Genomic DNA, 13,180 nt, shown 5'->3' with positions numbered 1-13,180 from the left:
CAAAGGGCCCTGCCTCCCAGCGGACCACTGGGCCTGGCGCAGTGGATTCAAAGTCTGTGTGGGGCCCCTTAAAGAGGTTCGCCGACCAGACGGCACGGACTTTCTCCGTTGTAGAATCAGCGAGATGAAGAGCAGCGCCAACCCGGCATCATGCGCTCCAGGCTCCCAAGGACCGCCTGCCTATTGCGACTCATTGCACTCTGCATCCTTCTCTCGCACACCGCAGCTTATTTCGGGTTAGCCGGTTTTCCATTTTCAACTTCTTCTTCTCATATTAATTGATTGCACCACTTGCTTCAGTGCACAAAAGATAGGTGGAAATCCTTGAGCCGTGAAAATAGTCTTTGTATCCCTCAGCCAAATTACGCACGCGTAATTACGCACACACCGTTCGGCCACGTTGCTCCTGTATATAACTTGGTATTTTATTTGTCTGATATGCAACTCCATGTTGCTTTATTGTGTTTTCTTAATAGGTCATAATGGCCCTCAAATGGACAGCAATTGCAATTTAAATGTCTAACTCATACAAGCAACTGTCTTTTTATTTGCTCTTGCTCTTGTGATGCCCCTTTTCTGCTTGGCTAGAAATTGTTATTTTCTTTGAATTGAGAAATCGAGAGAAAATATATTGTTTTGTATCCGTTGGATAAAACGTTTTCCATCAGTGGATTAGCTTCATTTTGCACCAGTGGGCAGCATTAAGGAAGTGGCTGACTTTTTTTTTTTTCTAACAAGGAAATCATTTTATCTTTGTGGAAAATAATAAAGATTAAATAATTTCCTTATCTTATCCCCCATACGATTAATAAGATTTTAGGATAGGATAAGGTAAGATTATAAGATAATTTAGAGGCCTGTTCATAGTCATATCTTGTTATTAATAATTTGGCAATAATAAAATGGTCAATTGTTGCTAAATATTTGGGGTAAACATGACAAGGCTTAAAGTTGTATTTATAATGTACTGTTTCCCAATGTAGAAAAAACAGGCCTGTACATATCTAAAACTGATTTTGATTACTGGTGTGATTGATCCCGCTCATATTTTTTGTTTGTTTGTTTTTGCTTTTGCTTTTCTATTCCAAGGCTGACAGGTCGGGAACCCTTGGTGTTTTTACCAAGCCCGTTCTCCAATGACCCTCCGTCAGGGAAGGCCCACCTGAAGCAGTGCGAGCAGATGACCCTGACCAGACGGCAGAAGAGACTGTGCCGCAGGGAGCCCGGTTTGGCCGAGACGCTGCGGGAGTCGGTGCGCCTCAGCCTCCTGGAGTGCCGCTATCAGTTCAGGAACGAGCGCTGGAACTGCAGTCTGGACGGCCGGGGAAGCCTTCTGAAAAGAGGTACACAACATAACCTCAACACACTGTTTACGCATACAGCGGACTCTCATACTCTCATCCAGAGCGATTTAGAATGAGTGAATATTCATGCCCAAGAGCACCACGGCAGGACACATGCCTGATGCTGGAATCAGTCCTCCAGTTATGGGATGGACTGTCTAATTACTAGAGCGCCTGTCCTCTAACGGCTTGGTCTCTCTAATCTAAATCCCACAACCAAAAGAACCGAATCTGAGCACCCACATCAACAAACATCCACACTGCTGAAGTGTCCTTGAGCAGGGCACTGAAGCCCTCCTGGCTCCAGGGCTGCTGAGCCACAGCTGACCCTTTGCTCTGACCTCTGTGTGGAGAGGAGGCAAAGCAAAACGACAAATACCCTGTGATGAATAATAACGTGTCCCACAGACTGTTCATTTGTATTATAGAGCTATAACTTTAAAAGGCTATTTAATGTAACATGTAAATGTAAAATGCACCACAAGTTAATAGACTCTAATGAACTCAGCTCTTATTCAGATTTTATTTAACAGCATTTATTTATAGACCTGAGCTGAAGGCAACAACTGTGGACCTTGGTGAAGTAATTTTTAATACAATTAATTCTAATAAGTTATCATATCATTGTGTTGATGATACTTCATTGCAAGTTGAGCAGTTACAAAAGCTATATGTAAGAATGAAGATATAATTGAAATTTAAGAATCAGATTTTTTTTTTCTTTTCTGGCAATTAGACTCTTAGGCCAGATTAGGTCTTACACGGGGATGGGGGGCATTTTTTAAATCTTTATTATGCAAATCCACACGATGATCATAATAGTGTTAAACTGCTAAACAAATTACATGAAAATATTAAAATGAGGTATTTAAAGAAACGATCAAAACAAATTGAGATTTTAAATTATTTTGTTTACATTGTTTGTTTGCCTGGAGGTCACAGCTTATCAGTTTACCTTTTTGTTTCGCACTACATTCTCAGCCTTACAACATCACAGTTGGCCTCAACTAGTCGCTGCACTTTAAGTGACTGTTTTGAGTAATTGGATCTGCTGCTTTTTGAGGAATTGCACATCTATTTTTATTAAATTTCTATGTGTCAACTCTGTCTGATTTTACCCGTCTATTGTGGCAAGAGTAGTAAGGCAGCTGCAGTCGCGTATCGTAAGTCTTATACTGTAAATAATGTTGGCTAAAACAAGGGGCTTTCCCTTCTATGTCATTTTACTCAAGTAATTTCTCACACACCCACTCATCCCTGTTTGAGAACTCTTGAGACCAGTTTCACTGAAGTTGACTACTTCTGCTTGAATAATTATAGTTTTGTAGGCGCCAATACAACCATTGATTAGATGACACTTGACAAAAGATAAGCCTAGACTAAATCACTGAATTGCATAGCTCAAGTTCCTGCAGGTTCACTGCACACAGAAAACGCTTTATAGTCCTCAAGCCCGTATGCATATGGATATCAGCGTGGGGGAAGAACTTGAACAGGTCAGCATGAAGGTAATGAGGGACTACAGAGCCAAGAAATCCGGTGCGGTGGAGAGTGCACAAGCCCCGTGGTTATTTTTATCTCGGGAAAGCGCCCATTCCCAGAGGAAAGGGTGGCGTGAGTACCCACTTTCATCTGGGAAAATCCTTCCTAGTCAAAATAATAATTAATTGGATCAAAATACACCCTGGTGATGGCTCTGGGCTAAGCAAATAACAGTGCGTAACCAAAAGGAAAGGTCAGAGGAGGAATTATGACACAACTAAACTTGCAGACTAATGTTAAAGTTGTAGTAACCCATGACACTGTAGTGAGCCCTCAGTAAATGTTATGGCCTAGTCAACTGCACAAAAGACCCTTTGGTAATAGTAAACAGTGAACTACACACACTTTGCACTCACGAAACAACTGATGTTTTGTATTCTGTTTAAAACTCATAAAACCCAGGATTTAAGGAGACCGCCTTTCTACTGGCAGTGTCTTCAGCTGCACTGACCCATGCACTAGCCAAAGCATGCAGCTCAGGACGGATGGAGAGGTGCACATGCGATGACTCCCCCGGACTCCAGCATCGAGAAGCGTGGCAGTGGGGGGTTTGCGGTGACAACCTGAAATATAGCACCAAATTTCTCAAGAAGTTCCTAGGCCAAAAGAGGGTCAGCAAGGACCTGAGGGCTCAGATTGACACCCACAACATCAACGTTGGAATCCGGGTGAGTGTGGATCAACACAAACACAAAGGCAAACATTACGTCAAAGGTGCTTAGGGGAAATGTGAAATGCAGTGGCAGCCACTGAGTCCCGGGTCCTATAAAAAAAACACCTATAATGAAGTTGCCTCCCAAGCCCAAGGCATCAAAAACATCACCTCTACCTGAGTCCCACTTAGCTCAATTAGTTGGGCTGCACTTTTACATGACAATTATAGCTCTGACACACTCCTGCACCATGAGACGGTACAGGGTAGTAATCCTCACCTGCATATTTTTCACAGTGCCAACCGGCTCTACACCCCTTTAATATTGCTTGAGTCGTTGGCCTTGGTGGATACAGGGGCGCTGGGTGAGGCAGTGTAGCATGGAGACAAGACGGCTGTGGGATCGCTGGAGCCAGGTGTTCTCAGGCATGATAAAGCTTGCTGTGCGGGCCTACAGAAAATTAAAGGTCTCACGTCGGAGAGAGCGATTATATCCATGGCCTCTTTTAATATACAAGCGAGCATTTTTTCCACTTACTGGATCACTGTGCTCTTCATAAATCCACCTAATGTTCATAACCACCGCTGTGTAGCTTGGAAATAGCAGGCCTCAGGGAACTTTACCCCTGTAGCTCACACCTAAGGTAGGCCTTAGCCCATGTGCTTGGAGAAGAGAAGGGGGAAAAAAAAACAGGAACTTGCAGCATTTATCTTATCTTATCTTTATTGAGTCAAATGTTTTCCTCACCTTACACCAGTTGGGCTCAGAAGAGACCAGGAGCCGTGTCAACAAAAACATGAAGTGGTTGCCGTCTCCCCCATCCTTCAGTAATGGCACTCAAGGCCCTGAGGGGCTCATACCTGCGAAGGGAGGAACTGAGCAGAACCCTTCAACCCAGAAGTCCCCCCTGGGTCTCCCCTCCCTCCCACAATAACCCCCTTGCTGTCTGACCTGTCTCTGCCCCCCACCAAGGCAGAGGCTCTCAGGCTGAGTGATCGGGCTCTCATCGCTGACCATCAAGCTCAGTGAACTATTAACCTAAAGCGAGGGGGACCATCACTAACCACTGCCGCACTTTTTGGCTCTTCTTGTTATGAAATTCTTATCAATGTGCTCCATGAGCAGGCATGCACAAAGAACAGGGTGGAGAGATTCCAGTCTATGCTGTTTGTCACACGTGCCTCAGGCTTTAGAAAAGACAGGCAGGAGAGGAGCAGACAGAGCTAGTTTCAACACATTGCGGGAAAAAAATGAATCCGCAGGCGCTGTCCAAATGAGCGATGTAAAGTAAATGAAATACGGCATGCCGAACAGTCCCCCTCCTAATCCATTATGTCAAACATTTGGACTGAGCTGGGCCAAAGGCTCGCAAACTGCACACCATCCTCCTTTAACCCCCTACCTATGAGGCCGTACCACCACACCCTGCAGGAAACTGCCTCATTTTGTCTAGATAGGCCCCAAAGATAAGAGGCCAGGTAATGAATCAGGCTGAGGAAACTGACATCTCCACCCCCTCTGCCTTTTTCCTTCCTTTTCAGGCGGTGAAGAGTGGGCTGAAGACAACCTGCAAGTGTCATGGGGTCTCTGGTTCTTGTGCGGTACGGACTTGCTGGAAGCAGCTGTCTCCTTTCCACGACACCGGACGGCTGCTCAAGTTCCGCTATGACACTGCAGTGCGGGTGCTGAGTGTCACCAACGCGGCCACCGGGGAGACCGAGCTGGCAGGGTCACGACGCCATGGCCAGAGCCTCCGCACTACTGACCTGGTCTTCTTGGAGGACTCCCCCAGCTTCTGCAGGCCCTCCCGCTACTCCCCGGGCACAGGTGGCCGGACGTGTGCCAAGGACACCAGCTGTCAGAGTCTGTGCTGCGGACGCGGCTACAACACTGCTATGCACCTCACCAGCCTGTCCTGCCACTGCCAGGTGCGCTGGTGCTGCCACGTGGAGTGTCAGACCTGTGTCAGAGAGGAGGAGGTGTACACCTGCAAAAAAGCATAAAAAGGGGAGTGAATTAGGCAAACCCAAATAATAAAGCCCCACCAAATTAATGTTTAGCGTATAATGTGAGGACTTGCAAAGGTAGAAAAAGAAAGATTCCTTGAATCGGTGGAGAAAGAAATTCAAGGTGGATCATGTCTCTTTTTTTTCACAAGATCGACCCCCTGCCACGCTGCCATGGCTGAACTGTAATCTCTTATAGGACATTGAGAGATTCCACATCTAAGCATGTCTCAACAGAAAAGCAGTCCATTCTGAGTTGCATGTTACCTTGAGAAGCAGATATAGTTGGAATGTTATAATATCGTTGATTCTTTGCTAATCACCACCAATTTGATATAGCAGCTTAGGTAAGGACGTTTTCAAGCCACTCTGCTTTTCTCTCGCTGGATGCACTGAAATCCCACACTGCTGGGAAGGAGGGAGACGGCTTCCCTCTGGGACGAGCTCTTAAAAAAAAAGGTACTGGACTGGACAGGACTGGACTGGATGTCACCAGCGTAATGATGTTAACCCCGGCTGCAGGGGAGCTCTGACAGTGACTTTGTTGTGTTGTAATTGCATTGGTCCTTTCCACTTGACTATTTATTGTATCACTCATTACGTCTGTCAAACTGCTGCTTTGTACTTTTACGTTCTTATAATCAAGAGTGTTCCCAGTGAGGTTAAAAAGGGCCTTAAAAGGAATCTGGTGCATCTAACTGTCTGTCTTTCTGTCTGCTGTGTTTTTCTGCTGTGGAGAAGTCTTAAGGGTCCATTTATTTGTATATAAAGCACTTATGTTGGTCATGTTATATATGGTAAAAAAAAAAATAAAAAAAATCCATAATTAAACATAGAAATTAGAAAGAAAACTTTTAGTTCAGTACTTAATAATTTCCAAACATATGTTTAAAATGTCTAAATAGTCACTGGAAGCCTTGGCAGATTGTTGATGCCACTAATATACATTTTAACTACATGCATTTACAAGGCTGTTGTGTAAAGAAACAAGCTAGGTGTCAGTTGCTCTTATGGAAATGTCTATGGAAATGTCTACATGTAGCCTGATGTGTTCTCAGCAGAGCGAAGGGAAATACACAGGCGAATGTACAAATAGTGAGGGAAACACCAAACCCTGATTTGAAAAAAGACTACAAAAGACTGAAAAAAAAAGTTTTATTTATGAACCTTCTTGTTCTGTTTCTGTATTATAGATGCATGTATCTGCATGCACTATGCTATGCTTTCATGTGTAAAATGGCCTGACCAAACCTTTTGGTCTAAAGAGTCTAATTTAAGAACATCTTTGTTCTAAAATGCCTTTGAAGTGAGCCAATCATGCTCCCTATTTTCCCCCAATTGCCAATCAAAGAAAATAGCAGCGTTTACTTCTTTATCTCCTTCCATCCCGGGCCGCTGCATCTGGCCATGAATGCAGGTCAAAGGTGCATGTTGGTCCCGAGGGGTTTATTTTATTGGCCACTTTATGTTTTGGAGAGACTCTGTGCTGTATGTGTGATATGGATATAACTCATGTCAGGGCTCCAGGCGTTATGACAATGTGGAATCGTAATTTTCTACCTCACATCATCTTTGGGTAATTATCATTAAGATTTATGATCTTTGCAGTTATTTTTCTTTGCAGATACCTGTACTTTCCTTTGCCTCTGTCATAACGTTAAAATCATATTTTCGATTTTTTTTTTGTACAATTCTTTTCAATTTGGTAATATATATCTCCATATTTCAAAAGTATTTTTTTAATCTTGTCACATTGCATTCTTATTTAAGAAAACAAATAAGATGAATAAATGGACATACATTTGTAGGAGTTATGTGTTTGTCGTGTCTTGTCGACTTGCCACAGGCTGTTTTTTAGCCTGTCACTCTCAACCGTGTTTGTTTTTGTCTCTCTCTCTCTCTCACACACACACACACACACGCATACCGTCCACATGCAACAGGGAAGCAATGGCACTACACCTGCTTGATACTCTTCTGTGTGCGCCTATCAAGCAAAACCACTTCCTGATGACACTGCCCTGCCCTCCTTTTCAACCTGAAAGGCCTGTGGTCTCCCTGCATCACTCTCAACCGCCCACTGAAGGGTGGTGGAGGTTATGCTTACAGGTGTTCTGCCTCTGGCCAGCACGCCAACTACGATGACAATGATAATGGCAATGATGACAAAGATGATGATTCAGAGGAATGCCGTTTACAAACACACACAGAGCATTTGACCCCAATTAACCATTTGAGAAGGTAACGTTTAGTCGAGAGCAGTTCACACGCTTTTATCTGTGAATCATAACTCTCCACTCATTTGGGAGGCATCAGTGAGACTGCGGCATACAGAGAGCTATTGTACAAGGTAGTTACAGTGTGTGTGCTGGTGCTTTTGATGTTGCTCTCTAATTACTATGATTACACACTATTATTCCTTATTAGAGCATCATCTGCCCGGGATTTTCGAGTTGAAACGGCAAATATTGCAATGAATTGCATGAAAATGTCGAAATTACTTGCTTGCACACAAGTCTTAGACCCCTATAAATCTCCATTATGGATGTAGTTTGTGTTGCTGCAGCTTATCTTTCATTTGATGCAAATTATCTCATCAGTAAGTGTGACGAACATACTAGATCTCTTGAGAGTAACTCTCCGCCAATTAGCTTCCCTATTTATTCCAGACTAATTCTCTTTTGGGAGTTGGAGGCACAAATCAAATTGTGCCTCCAAGAGGCTGACACTTCAAAGAAGCAAGATTGAGCCTCTTGTATGAAAATCACTAATTTCAGCCATACCACAAGGGCTAAGTAAGGGGAAAAGTCCTATTTGTGTAGGAGAGCTCTGCTTGTTCCTGTCATTGCAGAAAAACCTTGCATCTGCAATTTGGGTGGCTCCCTTATGTCAATTATATAAATAGTGAACCCTTTAAACCTTTTGAAATCTATATGTCTATATATCTATATGTATAATTCCTAAAACACAATGGGTCTTAATGAAAAATTAAGGACTTCTTCACTCCTAAATCATGCATTTATTTTTTGCAGGTACATGTTTTTGTCCAACAACAGTATTATATCATATAGGTCGACAGGGTCAGACAACTGACCCAGGCACACTGCGAATTAATATTTAACTTTATTAAACTTGAATTCTATATTTAAGAGAAAAACAAAACAGCCAAATACTTTTCAACGGGGCAAACTGACTGGGAAAGAGCGACAGACACAAAGAACGAGACAGAGAGGAGTGTGTCAGTGAGCGGGCAGCGTGGACGGGGGTTGAGAGATATTGAGAGACATAAAGGCAAAGACGAAGATGGAGGGATGAGAAGGGATAGTTTGTAGCCCCAGGAGGCCTATCCCCTGCTGCTGCTGTTGTTGTTTTATAATGAACTTCTAAAGCCTTCATTTCCCTCACTACCCTCAGTGGAGGGGGTGCAGCGATGGGGGCTGCTGAGTCCAGGGCCAGATTCGCACGCACAAGCCCCCGGGGTGGCTGCTTGGAGTGGGGTGGGGGTGGGAGGGCGGGGAGGGGTGTCCAGTGCCAGGGTGCAATATGAAAGCCTCCGTGTGCGTGTGTGCCGGTGTGTGTATGTTTGAGTCAGCCCTGACAAGAGACAGGTGAGGGCAGCGAGACGTTTTTGCATATGTGTGTGCGTGCATTCTTCCAATGCGCACACCTGTGGTCACTTCAATGGGGAGTGATATGTGAGTGTGTTTGTAGTCGGTGTTCCTGTGCGGGTGTGGGCTGCAGTTGGGCCTGCACTATGCTGGAGCTGCTCAGACTCCTCACTGTCACCCAGAGACACGACGGCAACATGAATGACATAGACAATGTAGGGTGACGCTGGTGGTAACTCTATCTTTTGTGTCTGTGCTGGCCAGGTTCAGGTGCAGGTGACTATGCCGGGCTGGGCTGCAGAGCTGCGCCACGCTCTGATAAATGAAGATGAATAGGCTTGTCATGTCCGGGACATTTTGATATATGTATTATATTTGCGTTGCTTAGCAAAAAGATATTATCCATAGCAACTTACATAGCTTTCAGGTTTATAAATCACTCATTTGTGCGAGAGGAGTGGATGTTAACTGAAGCATGGAAGGCTTGGTAAGTACGTTGCTCAAGGACACACAACGTGGCCCCCTCCTGTAATCAGAGCCCTTGAGCCCCAGGTCAAACACAGGGTCCCAGAAAACCCCACAAGACTTCCGCCTCTGAGGAGATGGTACTCAATGATCGCATCAGTGCTGGTCCTGATCCCCACACCCTAACTTAGCACAGAGAGAAAATTAAGTGATGAAGGGGATGAAAAGAGGAATGAACTCAGTGCAGGGAAACAGAGAGAGGGAGAGAAAGAGAGAGAAAGAAAGAGAAAAAGAGAGAGAGAGAGGGAATACGGCATGGGGTAGGAATTTGGAATGTGAAATGACTAATGCAATTGCTCAACCCACAACAAGAACATGCACTGCCTAGAGCTATGACAAGAGCGAGTGCATACCTCTATGGCGGGGCCTAGCTGAGGCTGGGGCTGACTGGAACGTGGGTGAGGTTCTTCACAGCGTGTGATGGGGCGCATAGGGTTTACAGGAGTGTGTGTATACATCTGTGATGGTCAACTGAGCGGGCAGTGGTGTTGAAATGATGGACTTTCAGGAGAAGCACTGGCGAAGCTGATCTGGGGCATGACAAGAGTGGCTGCGGAGGTAGAAGATGAACTGAAAGGAGAAAACAGCTTGGAGAGGGCTTAACTAACACAAGGACCCTGAATGCCTGGGGAGACAGCCAAGAGCAACAGCTTGGAGGCAGATAAAGAACAATAGATACAGCAGCGTGGCAATAGTGCTTTCGTGAATTCATTTCACACGGTAAAGATGCCCCGCAAACTGACTTATCCCCCTTCGCCAGCCCACAGTAACAGTAAGACCCCGGCAATCCTCTCCTCCCACTGGGAAACTGCTGGGGGAGGCTGTTCCCATGGGCGCCGCTGCTGCCCCAGAGCAACACCTGTGGCACTAACACACCACGGTTTACACTGCAGCCACTGTGATAGGGCATGATAAGAGCCCATACACCTCCGCGACTGACTTAATGTATGGCACTCCTCTGCCTTTTTTTCTCAGCTGCACATGCAACCGCACAAAGGCATATTGACCTCCATTACAAGCAAAACAAAACTTTCCCAGATCAACAACGTCCAAGGCAGAAAAACACAGATAAGTGTCGGGGCTTAGTGTTCCCTCAACACGCGGAATCTCCAAAAAAATAAGTCTGGAATGTTGTGTGTAATTATTTGTCATATCTATAGCTACACAATCCCTCCTGTTGTTCTGATCTCTAGCACAAGACTGCCCATACTTATTAAAGCATCACTGTCATTAAAGGATTCGACTAGACAATCGCGCACCATCCATCAAGAGGTAATCTATTATCTTTTGAGCCCTCTGAACCACACACTCTGTCTAACTGACACATATGACTCTGCCATGAGAGTGTGGTTGAGCCCTGGTGCATGACTGTGGGTAGGAAGCTGTCAGTCTGTGTAATTGGCCTGGCAGGGGAAGCCCGGCGGGGCACTCGGTGCCATGTTGCTGTTTGTGTTCCCATCCTGGGTGAGCTGTCATCCAACCACAGGGGTGGACAGCATCTCTCATCCTCAGAGGTCCAAGTGTCACGGCTCACAGGTGGTATGGCCAAAGGGCTCTGAGTGTGTGTGTGTGTGTGTGTGTGTTTCTATAACTTAAGGCTGACAGCTGTATGATCCCTATGCTATCTGAGGCCAGACATCATGCAGCCGGAGAGGGAGTGAAGCAGAGATGGATAGAAAGACGATAGATAGATACAGTGCCAATGTTAATCAAGCCATTTCACCTTCTCTCTTTGGGTGGGCGCTTCCCTCTCGCTTCCATACACATCGTACATTGTTACAAAGGCCAAAAAGACCCCCTTACCCACTCAGACGCCGGGAGCTTATGAGTTTCTCCCGCCTGCTCCTTTGACAGGCCCTCATTTGCTTTCATTCAGCCTCTCATCACAGCTTCAAAGACAAGTGGATCATTTCCCTCAGGGGAGTGAGAAGATCATGGTGCCTTCAAAAAATGATTGGTATCCAAACTTTGTTGACCCAAGGCAATTCTTCTCCTCATAATTGTCTTCTTCATTCGGCAATAATTGCAATGTTATAATGTATTATATTGCCTGGAAAACATCATTAAGTTCATCATATATAAGTGATTCGATAACATATCATTTTCCCTTTATGAACAAAACAAAGGTATTTGGGGTAGTCATTTAGTACAATGAGTGCTTTCTTCCTCCAGCGAACAGTAACTCTGCCACGGCGTCTAACGAGGAGAGGGAGACTGATCCAGCACCAGCACAAAATTTCCTCTAGTTCCAGGAAGCGACTTTTGGGGGCCCCACAAAGAGACCAAACCTGGCATCAGGAAATAGCTTCTTTTGGTGATCCAAAGTGGGGGCCACACACACACATACACACTCACAGAGAGAGTCCTAGACATCTCCATAGCTTCACTCAAATCTCATTCTAACAACTAGTCTGAGCCCCAGCTTTGCACCATGATGTGCATTAAGCTAAAACTGAGCATAACCACCACACGTGATCTCTCGGTCAGTTGCAGTGGAGCGATGGTGCTCCACACCTGGAGTCTGGATTGCAGTATGCGCCCTTGGTGCTCAGGTGTGGGGGAAGACCAGTAAGCTCATCTCATCCCTCCCCTGGGGCTGAAACATAAAGGACAGACAGTGAGAACCCCACGACCTCAGGAGAGAGGTAAATGTGCCTCATGTAATGCGCTGAGGGGTTTGAGCGGGGCCCTATTTCTCCCTTCCCCTGCTTCTTTTCTATTCCGAGCAACAGGTTAAATCTGTGCACATCCAACTGCTGCCCTGGGGAAGTGTTATGACAACCGAAAATGGTGAGCAGCGAGAGCAAGAAGTGGCATGAACAGATCTCATGGTTTCTGACATGTGGGGGTGAGTGAAAAGGACCTCTGTTGGGAAGTGTTTCGCCTGAAGATACAACCATCAACTCAAGTATCATCAGGCAGGCACAGCAAACTGTCTGGGCTGTCATCTGATTGCTGCGCCGAACGAGGTAAACAAAAACAGCTATCACTGGCAAACGGGAGCTTGTAACAATTCACAGCGCTAAACGCACAAAAGGATGCTTGAACTGGCTCCGCTCTGCTCGTGGCTTCACCGATTCCTCCTTCCTCCTGAATGAGAGGACGGCGGGGCGATGGAGAGTTGCACTGAGTTGATTGAGATGTGGTTTTGTAAAGATGCCAGCATGATTTTCTCCCCCCACTAAATCACCAAGGAGCTATTGTGAAATTTTCACAGTTACCTCTGGGAAATCAAATCATCCCTGTTTCACACAGTACTCAGTCTCAGTCACGAGTCAGTCTGTGACAGCCGAGGCAATTTCACAAACAACCCGTCTCCTGCCTCAGTCATACTCTCCATAGTGATCTGTGACGTCTAATCACACCTCACTATGAAAACTTTGATATCACTATTTTTGGTGTCTCTGACCGCAGGCGAGAAGGAAGCTCCTGGACGGACAGATGGGAATATTCTGACAGCTATCTGTGGAAAAAGAGGATAGCCTAATTAGAGCGAGTCAGGG

General features: G+C 45.4%; 1 protein-coding gene across 1 annotated transcript; it reads left to right on the top strand.

Annotated features, from left to right (window-relative positions):
- Positions 1–72: 72 nt before the first annotated feature.
- wnt9b (wingless-type MMTV integration site family, member 9B) lies at positions 73–7,354 on the top strand. Its single transcript, XM_030056931.1, has 4 exons — positions 73–236; positions 1,090–1,343; positions 3,288–3,553; positions 5,080–7,354. Exons 1-4 carry the CDS (start codon positions 151–153, stop codon positions 5,539–5,541), a joined length of 1,068 nt encoding a protein of 355 aa, XP_029912791.1. The 5' UTR covers positions 73–150; the 3' UTR covers positions 5,542–7,354.
- Positions 7,355–13,180: the final 5,826 nt, after the last annotated feature.

The sequence above is a fragment of the Myripristis murdjan genome, chromosome 8, assembly GCF_902150065.1.
Source record: "Myripristis murdjan chromosome 8, fMyrMur1.1, whole genome shotgun sequence".
In the NCBI taxonomy this organism is placed as follows: domain Eukaryota; kingdom Metazoa; phylum Chordata; class Actinopteri; order Holocentriformes; family Holocentridae; genus Myripristis; species Myripristis murdjan.
The sequence above is the reverse complement of the archived record's forward strand: the minus strand, read 5'-3'. Positions and strand labels throughout refer to the sequence as shown.